We start from the raw sequence: 19,234 nt of genomic DNA, 5'->3' as shown, positions 1-19,234 counted from the left end.
AACCCAGCTTTTGTCAGAAAGGCAAAATAATAAGCGATATATAATACCATTTACATAAAAAGGCAAATACATATTTACTTAGAAAAATATACTATAACTGGGTACAGTGATGCCCACAAGTAATCCCTGCACAGAAGAAAACTCACTTGAGTCCACAAGTTGGAAACTAACTTAAACAATATGGAGGCCTAGTCTCAATAAATACACACACACACAAACACACACACACACACACAGCTAACACTGCCTCCTGTGAAGAAAAGGGGTACATACAGGGGGACAAGAATGAAGACTTTTCTATTATTATTACATTATATATCATTTTCTATGTTTTTATTCTATGTTTAAGCATTTCTTACAGATTTATATTTTTATTATTTATCTATTTATTTGATGGGGCAGAGAAAGCCTGTGTCATAGTGCATGTATAGACATAAAAGGACAACTTTAGGAAGTCAATTATTGCATTCTACCTTGTTAAGACTTATTTTGATAATACATCTTATTATTTGTTTTTAGTTTTATGTGTGTGTGCACAAAGGTGCAAGGTATGCCTGTGCCACTACCTACTCATAAAGGACAAAAGATAACGCAAGGATTCAATTCTTTTCTTCTACCGTGTAGACCTCAGGGATCAAACCTAGGCTGTCAGGTCTGGCAGTAGGTCCCTTTACCATGTCTCTGTCCCTCTTGCTTTTGCTGTTGTGTTTCAAACTCCAGAGTAGCTGGCCTCAAAGTGTCTGATTGCTCTCCTTTCTCTTCCCCCTATTCGGCCTTAGGAAAGCTGAGATTATAGATGTGAGGCATTGCACACATTTTTTTGCTATTTTAAACAAAGATTCCAGGAACCAAAGTCAGGTCACAAGCTTATATAGCAAGGGTATTCACCTGATGAGCCATTGTCCTAGCCCATTACTATTACATGAGTATACATGTATATGTAAGCATTTGAATATACATGTATGTATTTATATGGATGTATGAATATGTATATGTATGTAGGGGGTGAAGTATCTGTACCTAGACAGAAGTTAAGTCAACATGGGGCAACTGGTTTGTTTTTAATTTCCTTTTCTTTAACTTTCCTTTTCTCTTCTCATTACTATGAGGGGTGGGAGTCGGGGGAGGGACAGACAAAGAGGGAGAGACAGAGAAGGAATGAGTGCACACATGTAAGCAAACAAGTGCTCTGTGTGTGTGGTATATGCACATGTGTATGTTCAAGGAACACTTATATTTTCATTTCCACTTACTCCTTGAGACAGGGTCTCTTGCTAAAACAGGAACTGTAAATCAGCAAGCTCTAGAGAACCTCCTGTCTCTATCTTCAAAAATCACTGAAATTATAGGCATGCATAGCCAACTTTTTGCATGGCTACTAGGATCCAAATTCAGATCCAAAGAGCTTGCTGTGCAAGCATGTTTAAATCAGAGCCAGCTCTCCTTCCTATCTCTCTAACCTTATTTTTTGAGGCAAAAATCTCTCCTGAACACACACAGATATGTTCATTTAGGCTAAGCTGGATGGCCAGCAGGTCCCCAAGATGCTTTTGTTTATGCATCCAAAGGTTGAGCTTGCAGCATATGCCATTTCACACAGCTTTCATGTGGATGCTGGGAAATCATTTCCCCATTGAGCTATCTCCACAGCTCTGTACACTTTTCTATTAAAGCCATTTGATTTCTTGCTCATTAATAAAATATGTAGGTTTTTTAATGATGCAAAAGTTCTCAGCAAAATATCTGAAACTGAATTCAGAAACATATTAAGACCAGTCTTCATGATCAAGTGGGCTTCATCCCAAAGATGCAAGGTTGGTTCAACATACTCAAACTAATAAGTATAATATATCATATAAAAAAACTTAAGAATAGCAATCACATAATCTCAATCAATGTAAAAAGGATAATTAACAAAAAAATTCCTAGAGACCTTAAAAACAGATAGAGCATATCTCAAAATACAAGGCTATGTATAACAAGCCTACAGCCAATCTTAAACCACATGGAAAGAAGCAACTGTCTCACTCACACACACACACACACACACACACAGAGAGAGAGAGAGAGAGAAAGAGAGAGAGAGACAGAGACAGAGAACACGAACAAGAACACCATAGAACCATTGCAACTACTTACTCTGGACAAAACTTAAAAACCAGGAACTAGAAAATCTATACTCAAATGGAGTCTGTCATAGACCCTATAGATAATATCCAAAAGAGCTTTAAAAACCTGCCAAGAACTAAAACCCAGTATTGTACTATTCCACTATTCTAGGACACCCCACTTACTACAAGAACGACACAGCAGGAGCAGTATGATAAGTGCTTGCCTAGCATACACAAGGCCCTAGGTTAACTCCAGCAGCAACGCCACAGAACACAAAAGTATCACTGGAGCACAACCTACAATCAAAAGACAACCACAACATCCAAACACCCTACAGCACACATTGGGAGAACTATGAAGAGGGATGGTAGGGGGACAAAAGCAAGAGCGAGGGAGGAAGGGAAGGCCGATGCATGAGAATGCTCTTCAATTAGACACCATTATTAGCTATAGGACTCTAGTGAATATACTAAATGCCAATGAAGTGTTATGATGGCTATTCCTAGTTGTCAACTTGACTATATCTGGAATGAACTACAATACAGAATTGGAAGGCTCACCTATGATCCAGATCTTAAGGCTGGAAGACACAAGTTTCTGACCTGGATCTTGGCATGGAGATCTTAAGGCATAATGGTCATGAAAAGCTTAGGTACAGACAAGGTGATACATGCCTTTAATCCCAGGAAACTAAAGCAAGGAGATCTCTGAGTTCAAGGACAGCCTGGGATAAAGCAAGTCCCAGATCCAGGCATGGTTCCACCTTTAATCTGGGCCATACCTTCTGCTGGAGACCTACACAATGACACTGGAAGAAGGAAGATTCACTCTTCTTCCCCTGCCTACATTTACTTGTCAGCACATCTGTTGCACTCTACTGCTATTGAAGACCAGGTGAAATAACTAGCCTCATGGGGCTGAGCAACTACTGGATCCTTGGACTTCTACTCACAGCTGCCCATTGTTGGGGAGTTGGACTACAGACATCACAACAAATTCCCTGAATATATAGAGACTATCCATAAGTTCTCTCTTCAGAGAACTCTGACTAATACAAGTGTATACTCATTAAAATTAGGGGCTAGAGAAATAGCTCAGTTGATAAAGTGCTTACCCAAGCTCTAGAACCTGAGTTCAGTTGCCCAAAACCTACATAAAAATTGTCAAACTAGGGCTGGAAAGGTGCTCAGTGGTTGAGAGTATGAACTGATCTAGAGAAACTCAGTTTGGTTCCCATCACCCATGTTGGGCGTTCACAACTCCAACTCCTAGGGATCTGACCTTTGGGCTCTCTCTAGGGGTACAAGCACCATATGATATCAGCACACAGGCCTGCATGCACACAATTACACATAATTCTTAAAAATAAATTAAAATACATATTAAAGTTAAAAAAATGAAACTACCAACCAGTTTTACTGGCACACTTTTGACTCTCAGAGATATGAAGGGATTCATTCACTGGCCGGCCAGCCAGCATACTTGGTCAGTTCCAATTCAAAGAGATCTTGTCTCAAAAAAAACGGAGGTAGGAGTTTGCCCAAAACTCAGAAATTGAGTCACAGATATGGGCTAGCGCTAATCAAACCATTAATATCAGCCTGTCTAAGTCTCACAAATCCTGTAGAAGAGGGATTATCCAGTACAAAAGAGCCTGAAAGGACAAGCATTGCCAGCCCCTAGACTAGTAAAACTACTGTAATCATAATTACCTCGATCAACAGCCAAATAAAGCAGAGTGACTCACAGGGCCCTATCCTTTACCTCTTAACTATTATTTTCAATAACATCTGGGAGAGGGGTTTGAAACCACTGTCTTCAGTTGTCTCTCTAACCCACCCAGCACCAACAGATAGCTCAAAACCCATGGTCACACAGGTGTCCCTGGTTGGTCACCAACATGATGAGTCAAGAGTGATGTGTGAGATGGGGCAGAGTAGGGAAGGTGGGGAGACGGGAGGTCAGAATGGTCAATATGCAAAGCATTTATTAATATAAGCAGTTGGAAAATCACAAGAAGAATTAAAAATAAAAAGAAGGTGCACAACACCTGAAGAATGACAAGTTTGTCCTCTGGTCTCCAACTTGTACCTGAACATGCATGTATATTTGTACACACAAAATGATGGGCTTTACAGAGTGTGGTGATGAATATCTATAATTCCAACATTTGAGAGATGAAGATAGGATCAGAAGTTCAAGGTTATCCTCAGTTATGCAGTGAGTTCAAGGCAGTCTCAAAATATAAGAAGGTCAGGGCTCGGGAGATGGCCCAGCGGTTAAGAGCACTGACTGCCCTCCGAGAGATCCTGAGTTCAATTCCCAGCAACCACATGGTGGCTCACAACCATCTTTAATGGAATCTGATGGATCTAAACACCCCACCTCAAAAAAAGATTTTAAAAAGTATTTAGCCAGGCAGTGGTGGCACACACCTTTAATCCTAGCACTTGGGAGGCAGAGGCAGGTGGATTTCTGAATTTAAGGCCAACCTGGTCTACAGAGGGAGTTCCAGGATAGCCAGGGCTACAACAGAGAAACCCTGCCTCAAAAAACAAAAACAAAAACAAAATTTAAAAAGGTCAATTTTATGATGGGGATTTTGTATCAAAGCTATTTAAAAAAAAAGAGGCAAATGGCTACAAAATTTCCTTATCATGCACAAAGCCCTGGGTATGCTCCTCAGTCATGCTTTACTCAGACATTCTGCTCAACATATAATCTCAGCACCTGGTAGTACAGAGGAGAGGATCAAGAGTTCAAGGTCATCTTTGGATACATTTCAAATTCAAGGCCACTCTGTGCTTCCTCAAAAAAATAGCAAAGCTGAGGGGATTCTTCATTTACCATGGAATACAAAATTCCAACAAAATCTCACTTTCTCCATTGTAATGTAGTCCTTTAAATCAATCTTTCATTGATAAACAAAGTCACTACATAAAACTGCCGCTTTTTAGACCAAAATCTTACTTTCTTATACTACCACAACACCTATTAAAAAGAAGAACCGGGCTGGAGAGATGGCTCACGAGTTAAGAGCACAGACTGCTCTTCTGAAGGTCCTGAGTTCAAATCCCAGCAACCACATGGTGGCTCACAACCACCCGCAACGAGATCTGATGCCCTCTTCCGGAGTGTCTGAAGACAGCTACCAATGTACTAACTTGTAATAAATAAATAAATCTTAAAAAAAAAAAAGAACCACCAAGCACAGTGCTGACAGAGAGTTTCAGATATATTCTAAGCTGATTTAATTAATTAATATATGCAATTGAAAAATAATAATGAATTCATTGTAGAGAATCCAGGTAGGCAATTACCTTGCTTTTCTGCAAAGATGATCTTCCCCTCCTTCTTGGGGAGTGAGAGGGGAGCATTTCCCCTCAACCTGAATATTTCTTTCATAAGGGATAATTCCCAAAGTCCTTAAAAGACCTAGAAACAAGGCTTCAGAGACCGATCAACAGTTAAGAGCACTGGCTGCTCTTCCAGAGACAAGGGTCCAATTCCCAGCACCCAAATGATGGCTCACAAGTACCTATAACTCTGATGCACTCTTCTGGCCTCTTTGGGTCTAGGCACGCATGTGGTACAGATAGGCAGAAAATGCAAAACACCCATATACATATAAAAGTTAAAATTTTTAAATTAAAAAAAAAAAGTAGGAAGATTTCCTGATCTCTACATTATGCTCAACAACTTCAGAATAGAAAGCAAAACCTTGACAAGTCAGAGCCTTTCACACGTCAACCATCAGTAAAGACACCAACTTGTACCAATGAGGGGCTATCCCCATGACCTTAATGATGACTCTCCATCATATCTTTACTGTACCAAAAGCAGTAAGGGTTGGGCCTGAGGCTCAGAGCTAAGTACAAACCTGCTCTTCTTCTGTAAAGGGTACTAGAGCCAATGGTGGCAAGGGCTCCTCCTGTAGGATAGGCAGGAATTCTTTCTCCAGAAGGTCAAATGGTATCTGTGTGATAAACGGAAGGCCAGAGATTACAATTTCTCCAATTACAAGAAGATAAACCCAAGAAAAGGCACTGTTTTCTTGCAATGAGCTTATCTGATTACAATTAATTTCTGTTAATTATGCAGTACTTACATTAAAAACTCTAGTCAAAGTCAGGCATGGTGGCATGCATCTTTACTCACAGCAGAGGGAGACAGAGCAAAGCGGATCTCTTTTAGGTCAGCCTGACCTACAGGAACTTTCAGGCCAGCAGGATCTTTTTAAGACCCCATCTCAAGAAATAAAATACTCCAGTCACCTACCCTCTCCTCCCATGAAGCCACTTCCTTTGGATTTGACACTGAATCTGGTATTCCAAAGTACAGAGGAATAATATCTCTACATTTCACTTAAAGCAGATACTAAGGAAATTTCAAAGCAATTTTGTGTGTCCTAAATGAGATTCCCTGCCCATTAATAAATTAAAAACAAAGTATATTGGGGGGGAAAAAAAGAAGATATTATCTGCCCTAGTCAGATAAGAAAAGTCTATTTCACATTGTTTCAGCTTGTTTTTTGTTTTTTTTTTTTTTTAAAGTGAAGCAAGTGTTAGATTTCAAGATGTCTCCCCACTAACCCTTTAACCTTACCTAAGGAAGGCAGAGGAGGACAGCTGCCCTGTCCTCACGCCTAGACTGGGACTGGGAAGGGAGGTAAGAGATACAACAGGGAGGGAGCAGCTCATCAACAGTGCTGACTGTTCTGCTGCCACAGAGCACCTGTTCCATACTGACATCACGGTCTTCTCTAAAGCCAGCACACCCCTCAGTCACTATTAACCATGGTGTACTCCAATGTAGAAAAGGAGTGAGACAGAAAGAGAGGAGGCCATCAGACACTGACTAGATATACTGTTCATCCCTGGCTCATGGCAATTCAACTCGCTTTGCACTTTCTTACCTTGTAGTCTTTAAGGAAAAGTGCTAACATTTCTTCTCGGCCGTATCGATAATCTGCTAATTTATACTTTGGCAGGGCTGGAGAAAGAGGAGGGGACGTGACACTCCCACCACTGGACAGAGCACGGAGCCTATAATAAGAAAAACAGAGAATATAAAATGAAGTGACAGATATTCTGACACTACAGGCTTTTTGTAGTTCTTTTAAAAAAGCAAAAACTCTGTTATCTTAAGCAGCAAATATTTTTACCTTTTACACAAATCTCTGCCATGGTACACTGAGAAGTTCTAAGTGCTAACTAGAGAGTCGGTGATAACTGAGCAGCTCCAGGACCTAGAGGGTGCCACCATTGTCTCTAAGAAGCTTCAAGTTTAGAAATAAGACGCTTTTTTTTTAAAAAACCAAAATACAAAACCAAGGAGAGCATTGGATTCAAACTAAGTTAACTAAGTGTTGGTGAGGATGTGAAACACTAGAAACTCAGCAGGTAAGGTCACTTGCTCAAAAGCCTACACAGCCAAGAATGCGTCCCTGGGAGGCAGCAAAAGGATGAGAAAAGATCCAACTCTGAAGCTGTCCTCTGACCTCCATGTGGGCTAAAGCACACATGTTCACATACACACACACACACACTCATGTTCACACAAACAATTTATAATTTTTTAAAAGATCAGGAATAAGAGAGATGGCTTAGCAATTAAGAGTACATACTGCTCTTGCATAGTACCTGAGTTTGGTTCCCAGCACCTACATCAGGCATCTCACAAGGGCCTATAACTAGCTCCAGATGATCTAAAGCCTATACTTACATGCATATGCACAAAATTAAAAATATTGTAAAGGATTATAAGGCATATGAATTCATGAAAGTGTCTTTGAACTTTCTGACTGACAGTCAAGACTAAAAAGAGAAATACAGAAGGTGATGAGGATTATAAATTGTAATAGCCACTTCCAAGAAAGATTGTGTGACAGTTAAGCATTTAAAAGTTCTTTAGCTTCTTGATAATAGCTAAATATTTAGTAAAGTATGGAACATAAAAGAGAAAGCTAAATACAGTAACTGACAAGAAAAGGTAATTTTAAAAATCTCTTGAGTGATCAGCATAGCTCCTAGTTTTGAATTGAAGTACTAGCAAACTAAATACCAATAACGACTTGGGATTGAGTTTGGGGGCTGACTGTTTTTGAGACAAGTTCTTACACAGCTTAGGGTGATGTGCACTCAGCACTACGTAGCCAAGGTTGGCCATAAATTTCCAATCCTCCCGCCTTTACTTCCTATACAAATGCCTAAATGCAGGCCTAGTTTTAGGCAGTAGCAGGTAGGTAGTTTCTTTAAGCTGTTAAAGAACCTACTCGGTAGTATTAGTAACCTACTTTGAGGTTTTAGTAGCAGTACTTTGGGTAGTAACAACCCAAAGTAATGTTATGAAGAAAGACCTACCTGGGGCAGAAAAGGGATATTCAACAAAACTAGCAAAAGAAAACTACTACTAACTTGGGGCACTTTTAATCCCAGCTCCTGGGAGGCTAAAGTTGGATCTCTGTAATTTCAAGGCCAACAGGGTCTACTACTAAGACAGTCAAGACTACATAGAGAGACTCTGTCTCAAAAACAAAAGTAAATAAATAAAAGGCAAGGCAAGGCAAGCCAAGGCTGGAATGAGATAGAATGGTTTGTACTACACTAGAAACAGCTGACTACTTGGGGCAAAGTTCTATTCAGTAACAGATACCAGATACCTGAAATAGACTAAGTTACTTTAATTCAATAGGTATACTGTAAAGGAAAATTCAACAGATATTCTAAAATATATCCTCTAAAGTGCTAAATATTAAAAATTATCATGGAGACTAGTTAAAGTAGAGTAAATATTTGCTTATTATTCAAAAGTGGTATATGCATAGTAAACACGCATACATAGATAAGTAATATTGAAAAAGAATAGACACTAGTAAAGTACAGTGAGAATGGTTCTATCTTTTTATCCTGTTTAAAAACAGACAATACTGCCGGGCGGTGGTGGCACACGCCTTTAATCCCAGCACTTGGGAGGCAGAGGCAGGCGGATTTCTGAGTTCGAGGCCAGCCTGGTCTACAAAGTGAGCTCCAGGACAGCCAGGGCTACACAGAGAAACCCTGTCTCGAAAACAAACAAACAAACAAACAAAAACAAACAAACAAATAAAACCCAGACAATTCTCAAAACGTAAGAAAGTATTACAAAGCATACAACAAACTTAAATGTACCAATCACTCACTACCAAAATCAGCAATCCATGGCCAACTTGGCTCTGTATCACTCCACTAAGCCTTTGAAGTGATTTTGAGGGAAACTTTTGTCCTATCATTTTACATGGAAATTATCTCAGAGTTTATGGTCTTATCTATGATGTGGTTTTTAAAGCTTCTCTCGTCTCCATTTAAATTGGCAAGTGAGTGTAAAAACTGGTAATATGTGTTCTGCTATTTTGGCAATCCCTCCCTGAGGTAGTATATTATCCATCATGAGGACACAGTGCCTGGCTGGTGCTCTGTACAGCTAGCATGTATTGATAACCAATGCCTTCACTACAGTTGCTGCCAAGTGGTTTTATTCTATTGCACCTTCTCTTCTCTTGTAGCACTTTTCTGCAAAGAGACGTTGTCTCTTACACCATTTGGTACAGTGACTCAGTGTTATAGTTTACACAGGAAATACCGTCTCATTTTCAAAAAAAAAAAAATCCAACGTTAACATATTACTTCTCAATATATTTAAATTCACTGAAACTATTCTTAACAATGCTTCCACTATCTCATTACTAACTAGTAAACTCTTCGAATAGCTCCTGCTGGGCCCTTTGGACATGACCCTATTAAGTCTTTTTAACAGTTTATTTCCTATCTAGTACCAAGTGTTCCAGGGTCATCTTATATTTATCCTTACATCAGTCCATGAATCCCCCATTTCTCCAAAGGAAGTACTAGGATCACTCACTACTACTGAATTGGTCTTTTGTTTACTTTCAAGTTAATCTTGACAGAGATATGGTTCAGTGTCTAAAGAACATACTAAAGACAGAAAAGTACTCCACAAAAGAGTAAGCCAACCACTGATAAAGAAAGAAATTGCTTCCCATCAGAATCTCAAAAGTTGGGCTCTGTCTGCTGGGGACATAGCTCAGTGGGCAAAGGACTTGCTAGGCATTGAGTTCAGATCCTCACACACCCATTTTTTAAAGACAGATGTGATGGCAGATGTTTACATTCACAGCTCAGCAGAAGTAGACACAGAAGGGTGGAGGAAATAGAAGCTGTCTTACTAGGTAGCCTATCCAATCAAATTTCAAGTTCAACGAAATAATCTGTCTGAAATAAATAAATAGGTAAATAAGCAAGCAAGCTAGCTGGCTAGCTAGCTAGCTAAAGTACAAAGAAGAACTTCAATGTTGACCTCGTCTCCATGTGCACTCCTCAATCTCCATAAATGTGCACGTGGCCATGCACACAATAAACAAACAACAGTGGCCTGGATTGCCCTGAAAAAGTAGGCAGTTTGCCTCTAAGAACAAAAGCTGGGAAATGTATTTATGTTGGAATAGTTGCTCTAGCTTAAGCTTTATAAGAACCGCAATACAAAAGAGAAGTAGGAAGCGCAGGGTCAGAGCATTGGCTAAGCATACAGAAGACCTTGGTTCTGTCCCCAGTACTGAAAAGATGAGAGAGAGAGAGAGAGAGAGAGAGAGAGAGAGAGAGAGAGAGAGACAGAGAGAGAGACAGAGAGACAGAGAGAGAGACAGAGAGAGACAGAGAGACAGACAGACATATATCTGACCAGTCACACAGAACTAAGATTCAAGCCTAGGATTTCTAATTTAAATGACTATGTTAAACTAATGAAATTCCAATTTTTCTTTTGAATAGCCAATTTATTTGCCAGGTACGAACTTTAAAATATTAGGAATTTTTCTTTTAATATCTTCCATATTATTGTATAAAGACAATATCTTCCCAATAATTTCTAACAGCAGGGGGCACCTGAAGTCAGTCGTCAGTTACCATGTCTTACCAGAGACTCCCTCATAACCTAAGAGCCCTAATTCTTAAAACAGCTCCTCATATCAAGTTTCCCAATTCATTTACTGTCTGTCCCTTCCTTTGAACCCCAATGACTTCCCAAAAAGGACCAAGCACTTCTTACAGGCACCATATTCACTAACAGTAACACTATCAGAGCACCCTCTCCAGTATCTGTGAAGAGATTAAAGCAATTTTAAAAAGAAAAAAAAAAAACATGGCCTATTGAGCTGGAGTAAGCACTGTGATCTGACTCAAAAGTCAATTCCAAGATCCTCCTACCCAGATACATGGAAAAGCTGAGCCGCTTGAAGGAATATCCCTCCCCAAAGCACACCAATGACCTTTAACCACTTCCATACAGTTCTCTTTTCTAGAATCTGATCTCCCACATTCTTCCCTAGTCTTTAAATATAATATACACATAGCACTTACTTATTAGTATAGCACCTTACTTGTAGCACTGAACTATTCATCTCTCATTCTAGAGATAACTCCACTTCCTTATTTCCTTATAATTTCAAAACCCAATACAACCTGGCTCCTCTCACCACTGCATTACTCTACATAGTGCTTTAACACTGCAAAAATAAAACAACAACAACAAAAAACAAAACAAACAAACAAACAAAAAACAAAAAGAGAAGACAAAGGTTCTTCTAATCCTGTGGCCTTCACCTCCCAGCCTACAGGAGTCCAGTCCTACCATATGTAATAAGAGATAGGAACCAGATATGAGACTATTCAAAATTCATTTAAACTTATAGAGCAACTTGGAATGTCCACATTTGTGTGACAGCCTAGAAACCAAAAAACACTTCTGCATAAGTTTTTGATTTTCTAGTCATGCTACAATCTCTCCCTTAGAGACAGGTCTTCATATACAATCTTTCCATCACTCCATCCTCAGGGCTCACACTTCACCTTTTCCCATCTTCTACACTCACTCACGATATCTCAATCCTAAATCTCTCACACCATCTCCAATTCTTCATACGTTTTTTATTTTTGTAAGTTTCTTGAACAATACAATTATTCTTATTTTATCTTCTACAGTTCTCATTTCAAATGCAAATGTGACTAAAACTCTCCAATTCTTTGGTGCACAATGGCCATATAAAGTGCCAAGTCACAGGGAAGTGTGCGCTCACCTCTCCCACACTTCTCAATACACTAAAGGCAAATGTCTTAAATCTGCAATCTCTTGCACCCTTGCCTTTTAACATGCCCCTTCTTCAGTCAGTACTTAAATATTTTTCTGAACCTTTATCAGGAGCAGAGAAAAGGAGAGATACTAAGGACAGCAAAGGTTAACTTGCAAATACAGGAAAGAGAAGCAGAAGGTAACACCAGGTTAGAAAGGCTGGGGAGGGAGACAGGACTTACATTCAGCTCCTCATATCAAGTTTCCCAATTCCTTTACTACCCTGTCCCTTCCTATGAACCCCAATGACTTCCCAAAAAGGCCAAGAACTTCTTACAGGCACCATATTCACTAACAGTAGCAGTACCAGAGCTCCCTAGAGTACCTTAGCAGGCACTTGACAAGTTTTTAACAAATCTTAATATTCTCTTCTAAAACACAGCTCCTTTGGCTTGCAACTCACTCACCATCCCTTTAGCCCTTTTTTGAGAGGGCCATCTGACTGAGCTTCTCTTTTTCCTGCTGAGTATGGACAGTAATCTAACAGCCTCATGGTTACATTCTCTTGCCCCTACCCACCTTTGCCAATAAAGCCTGAATACCTTCTTTCAATGAAAGTTTGTGGATTGCCTAATTAATAACTCTGGTGCACTGACCAAAATTGAGAAATAATTGTCTTTAATAGAGAAAGTGGTTCTTTCCTAAGACAATTGAATTGGAAAAAAGAGATTAACTATTTTAATAAAGGCATAAATGAAGTGCTAGGTGGGTGAGAGGGAGTTGTTCCCTTCTTTTGTAAGAAGGGACCTGAGACTTGGGGTGGGGGAGGATGAGAGTAACCCCAGGGGAGTTTCCTGTGTGTCTTCCCCAGAAAGCAAGATGTCTATAATTATTCTCCCTATAGTAAATTTGTACGAATAGGAAAAAAAAAGTCATCTGGAATTATCTAAGTAGGTATCTGATCCTTAAATTTTTCTCAAGTAAAATCTGATTTTGAGGTGTTTTCAAATACACATTTGCAAAGAAAGTATTGATGGATATATACTCACATGTCAGCAAAGACTCTTTGAGAGGTAGGACTACAGATAATTTAGACCATTTCTAATTTTTTTTTTCTGTACTACTATTTCCTCCAGATTTTCTGGTTACTACAATCAAAAAAAAAAAATTCTAGAAGACCTAATCTAAATCAAAAGTGTTTAACAAAAATACAACTTTTCAATATAGTATTTTAAGCACTCAGGAGGCAGGTGGAACTCTTTGAGTTCAAGGCCAGCTTGGTCTAGAGTTCCAGGACAGGCAGGGCTACACAGAGAAATCTCAAATAAACAACCAAAAGGTTTGTCAAAGACAACATAAACACAGAGGAAGTGAGTTAAATTCACACTATCCTTCTGGTGGTTAATCTGTAAAGTGTTATCTAAACCTTAAATTAAAAATCAAACTTTTAATAGTTCTACTTCAAGGAAATTAATCCAAGGAAAATGATCAGAATATAAACAAAACAAAATCATTTATAAGTATACATATATCGTTTACAATAAGAAAACACTGAAAACATCTTTACTTTCCAGCAATTCACTCATGCATTTAAATAAACATTTATTGAGTGCCTATGAGCCAGGCACTGGAACTACAGCAGTATCAAGCTATACAACAATCCAGACCACATGCCTGCTCACAATGGAGCTCACAGTCTAGTGAGAGCTAGAGGTTATGTTATGAGCAAGAAAGTACTTAGCAAATCACATTTTGATATAGAGCACTAAGGGACTTAAGAAGTGAGTGAGGGGGAAGTTATACAGTCAGAAATTCTAAAGTGGTAATATTTGGAGAAAGGCATTTAAAAATTGAGTACTGTTTTGATACCTAGAAATGATTTTCTTCATTAAATCTGTCATATCCTTTTATACTATTTTGGTGAATCTGTAATGTGCTTCCTTATCCTAAATAAACAATCTACAACCTAATGATGCTGTTGGGTTTAGTAAGGCTACACAGGTGTGATCCCTTCCCCACAATTTTCAAGGTTCTTCTAACAACACAACTGCCCCAGACAGGACTAGAGGGAGAAACGGGAAGATAAAATTTTCATTTACAAGTAAATTTTTAAAAATAAAAGAAAAAACTCATTTTAGGCATTGCTTATTAAGCACTGATAACTTCACTATAAAGAATTTTGTTCAATGTTTCAATAAGGTTCAGAGTTACAAAATGACTCAAGATAATCACCCTATTTGTTGATTCTCAACTATTCTGAACACAATTCCTAATCAATATTTGAAATGAACATGTTACAATAAGAAAGTGTGCCAACAGTCTCCAATCAAATGACAGCTTTCTAGCTCAGGAGTACGTCAGTTGTTTAAGGACCGCATAAACTATCTTTGCTGAAAAGAATTCATGGACGGTACAAATAAAGCTGTACCTACTCAACTCTCCATTCCTCAGACTATCTCACTTCAGGTGACTCAGTAAAGACTCCTAGCTGCCAATCCTTACAGGCTCAGCCTAGGTAACAACTCTGTTTAGGAATAGAATTGATCACTATCCTCTGTTAAAGATATCTCGGTTGAAATTAAACACCATACAATACTTCAGGGTAACAATAAGAAGGACATGTAAGGCTCTACAGACAGATTGAACCAATGTCAAAGAGATACCTGGAAATGATTTAATGTTTGGTAACACATGTTGTAGGACAGCAAATTTTCTGCAAAGGACCAAAAAGAAAATGTACAAGCTCTGAGAACTAGGCAACCTCTGACAGAACTACCCATCCTTGCCAGAACAGCACACAGGCATCAAGGTAACATGGAAACAAAAAAGAACATGCTGTCTTCCAATAAAACTTTATTTACAAAAACTTTACTTACACTCCAACAGGATTCCACATGCCAACCAGTGATGGAAGATGTTAAACAAACTCAAGAATATCACCAGTTTGGTTGTTTTGGCTTGGTTTTGTTTTTAATTCTTTGGTTTTGGCTAAATTTTCTGGCATTGCTTTTCCACTACATATTATTATCAAGTGCTTTAAGAAGAAAATTCTTTACTTAACAATTTTAATCATTGTTTTACAAAGAAAAACGTATAGGATGTATAAATACAAAAGAAAAGTAATAATGGCAGAACAGCTGTACAAACCATAGTTTACAAAGTGAACTATATGCATTTAAATCCACCTGGTTAAAGGAGTTACTAAGATATGAATAGAGATTTAGCTATAAGAATGTTAAAATAATACTAATATAATACTAAGAGCTCAGAACAGCCTCCACATGCTCCATCTGGAGATCTGGTTAAATGATAGTACATCCATACAATGAAACTATTAAATAGAACCAAAAAACATTTATTAGAAGTTTTTTTAACTTAGTTTTTTAAAGGTTACAAGATTGAATGCACAGTATGATCCAATTTTGTGAAAATAAAATATACATATATACAAACAAGATACATAAAACCACTTGGAAAGATATACCAAGATATGTACAGTGTGTGCTAAGAATCAAATTAAGGTAATTCTATCTTTTCCTTGCTTACTTGTAATTTCTGATTTTTCTAGAAACAAAGTGATTTACTAATAAGAAAAGTATTTTTTAAATATAAAATAACTGAAACAGGTGCAGCATTGTTTAGATCAACATTTCAAAATAAACTCAAACTATAGGCAGTGTGTTGTTTCTCAGATTTCAAATGCTTTCTCTTTCAGTTTCTGAATGCTAACTATGAAGGTTAAGAATATCTAGGAATTACATATCAAAAGAGAAGTATGTATGAGCAGGTAAGTTTGTAAGACTCCTCAAATAAGGACCTCTTACAGAAATCTTACAAACTACTACCCAAACATAAAGAATGTTGACACTATTCCAATTCCTGGTTTAGGTACTGCCTTTGACATTACCAAAAGGGTTTGTTCCAAGTATGAATGGAAAGTTAACTATCATTATTCACGCCACTGAAGAGAGGATCTTCAATCACCAACATTGGGGGGGAAAGAAGAAGAGGGGGGGAAAGCCACACTATAATGTGATGGATCTCAAAATTCCATGAGAATTCCATATTCGGGGTCCAAACATATCTGTAAGAGACTCAAAGGTCAATTAATTGTTATTATGGCAAACGCTAACTCAGCTATAGATGGGCTACTGCTAATAGCCAGTATTAACTCTGGACCACCTGCCTAGCCCATCAATAAAAAAATTTCAAATGCTTTATTAAAAATTTTTAATAGGTATATTTATAGCAGAAAACATTGCAGCAGAAAACAGATATTAAGTATTACTATTATAGTTTATAAATATTTAGGTATGTACACAAAGGCTCAAAAAATGTTCTAGGGTAGTAAATTACAATTTTAATTTCATTATCAACACCTTACCAAACCATGAAAAATTCAATCAGAGAATGCAGTGCTTTACCAAATTTAAGTTACTATAAACTAGTCACATTTTTTAGCTATACACATGAAACCAAGTCTCAGAAATATGCAGATTTATATGCCACCCAGCACCTGCATGTGTCACACTAGTAAACATGTCATCCAATACCAAACAGGACAAGACTGAAAACTCACCATTCAGGCCCAAAGTTTAGTGTCTGTGTTTCTGCTGCCATTCTTCTCGGTATTTTTAAAAAGATTTTTATTTGTGGAGAAACCTGTTAAATAGAAACATTTCTTTGTCAAACAATGTCAAGAAAAAGAAAATACCAGGCCAGACAATGTGTGATCTACGTATAATCTCCTAAGAATGAGATTGTTTAAGGACTGTTTATAGCAATGAAGCTGGCCAAGGAAAATGAGTACATCTATCCCTCTCTTTCAACTTCCTGCTGCATGTATCTGGGAAAGGAGACGTGGCGTATGATGAAATGTGTGACATGATGAGAAACAGATGCAGGGGCCTAGAACCACATTACAGGTATTCTACTTTTTAGCCTTAGAGACGGGAAGAGTAAATAAATGGTAGCAATATTTACATCTCAGTTTCTGTCATTCTCTTGCAATAGGTCCACCATCAATCACCATGTGGTGTTAGGGGTCGAACCCAGCCCCCAACACGTGCTACATAAGTATTCTACCACTCAACAGCCCCAGTCATCTTTTCCATTTTTAATTTCTTTAAAATTAAAATAAATTTTAAAATAAATAAAATATATCTGGGATGTAACTGTATCTACTATCCCAACATGGCTCAATTTTGGTCCTAACTACCACTAAAAATGTCTTCAAACTGATTTTAATATAATACAAAGTAAGCACAACAATGGAACAATAGTGAAGTAACTATCTTTAATAAGAACAAGTACTTTATAGGAAACAGAAAGGAGAGAAAAGTAAAATGAAAAAGGGAAGAAGTTGAATAGGGATGAAGATAAAGAGGTAAGGAGGTCAGAGATGAAGGGAGGAGGCAGAAACTAGACAAGAGAAAAAGAAAACCCAAGCTGAAGAAAGTTATTATGGTTTGCTGCTCACATATGAAACGGCGCATCCAAATGCTCACACACAGCAGCCTTCAAGTATTTAACAGGGGTTTTAAGAATGACCAGTCTCAAGCTGGTGAGATGGCTCAGCAGGTAAGAGCACTGACTGCTCTTCCAAAGGTCCTGAGTTCAAATCCCAGCAACCACATGGTAGCTCACCACCACCTGTAATGAGATCTAATGCCCTCTTCAGGTGTGTCTGAAGACAGCTACAGTGTACTTATTTATAATAAAAAATAAATCTTTGGGCCGGAGCTAACAGGGACTGAGAGAGTGGAGCTGACCGGAGCAAGCAGAGATTCTGTAAGTCAATTCCCAACAACCAGATGAAGGCTTACAACTATCTGTATAGCTATAATGTGCACTCATTACATAAATAAATCTTTAAAAAAGAAAAGAATGGCCAGTCTCAGTGGCATATTCCTGAGCCCTATACCCAGATACTTGTGACACGGTGGCAAGGATATCAACTGAGTTCAGTGACAAAAAGAGAAAGAAATAAAATTAAATTAAATTTAAAAAAATATTGCAGAGGCTAAAAGGGTAGCTTTTCATGCATGCATAAGGACCTGAGTTCAATTCTCATTAAAAAAAAAAAAAAGTTTAAAATAAAAACTTTGCTGGGAGGATAGGGGAAGCACACACCTTTAATCCCAGCACTTGGGCAGAGGCAGGGGGATTTCTGAGTTCGAGGTCAGCCTGGTCTACAGAGTGAGTTCCAGGACAGCCAGGGCCACACAGAGAAACCCTGTCTCAAAGAAAACAAACAAACAAACAAACAAAAAAAGGAGGAGGAGGAGAGGAAAGGAAGAAAGGAAGGACAGATGGACAGACAGAAACAATAAAACAATAAGTTTAATGGGAATAAAGATGGGAGTGGAGAGCCAGAGAGATGCCTCAGTGGTTAAAAGCAATTCCCAGTAACTACATGGTGGCTCACAACCACCTGTAATGGAATCTCATGCCTTCTTCTGGCATGTAGGAGTCCATGCAAATAGGGCATATACAATAAATAAATAAGTAAATAAATTGAAGAAAAAAAAAAGATGGAAGTGGAGAGTGATGATGAAAACAAAGGCTATGTGGGAAATGCTTATAGAAACCCACTACTTAGAAAACTAAAATACAGGGCTGGTGAGATGGCTCAGTGGGTAAGAGCACTGACTGCTCTTCCAAAGGTCCTGAGTTTGGATCCCAGCAACCACATGGTGGCTCACAACCACCCGTAATGAGATCTGACGCCCTCTTCTGGTGTGTCTGAAGACAGCTACAGTGAATTAGGCCAGAGTGAGCAGGGCCGGAGCGAGCAGGGCCGGCAGAGGTCCTGAGTTCAGTTCCCAGTAGCTACACACATGGCCAGCTATACAGCTACAGTGTACTCATACACATAAAATAAATAAATCTTTAAAAAAATATATCGTTAAGAAAGCTAAAATACGCCAGGCGGTAGTGGCGCACGCCTTTAATCCCAGCACTTGGGAGACAGAGGCAGGCGGATTTCTGAGTTCAAGGC

The 19,234-nt window shown here is 38.5% G+C and overlaps 1 protein-coding gene across 5 annotated transcripts in view; it reads right to left on the bottom strand.

The window, feature by feature from the left end:
- Gigyf2 (GRB10 interacting GYF protein 2) overlaps nucleotides 1-19,234 on the bottom strand; it is a 127,107-nt gene that overhangs the window by 78,781 nt on the left and 29,092 nt on the right. For 4 of the 5 annotated variants that reach the window (XM_031368289.1, XM_031368291.1, XM_031368292.1 and 1 more), the window contains 3 exons: nucleotides 16,814-16,896; nucleotides 7,028-7,157; nucleotides 5,993-6,088 (listed from right to left, as the gene is read on the bottom strand). In XM_031368289.1, coding sequence (XP_031224149.1) covers nucleotides 5,993-6,088; nucleotides 7,028-7,157; nucleotides 16,814-16,854 — 267 coding nt within the window. In that variant the 5' untranslated portion in view covers nucleotides 16,855-16,896. Of the gene's footprint in view, nucleotides 1-5,992; nucleotides 6,089-7,027; nucleotides 7,158-16,813; nucleotides 16,897-19,234 lie in introns of those variants that run through there. The other variant, XM_031368293.1, reaches the window with a different exon arrangement.

Source organism: Mastomys coucha, unplaced genomic scaffold (genome assembly GCF_008632895.1).
Source record: "Mastomys coucha isolate ucsf_1 unplaced genomic scaffold, UCSF_Mcou_1 pScaffold14, whole genome shotgun sequence".
NCBI classification, from domain to species: Eukaryota; Metazoa; Chordata; class Mammalia; order Rodentia; family Muridae; genus Mastomys; species Mastomys coucha.
Note: the sequence above shows the minus strand (reverse complement) of the source record. Positions and strands in the feature narration are given on the sequence as shown.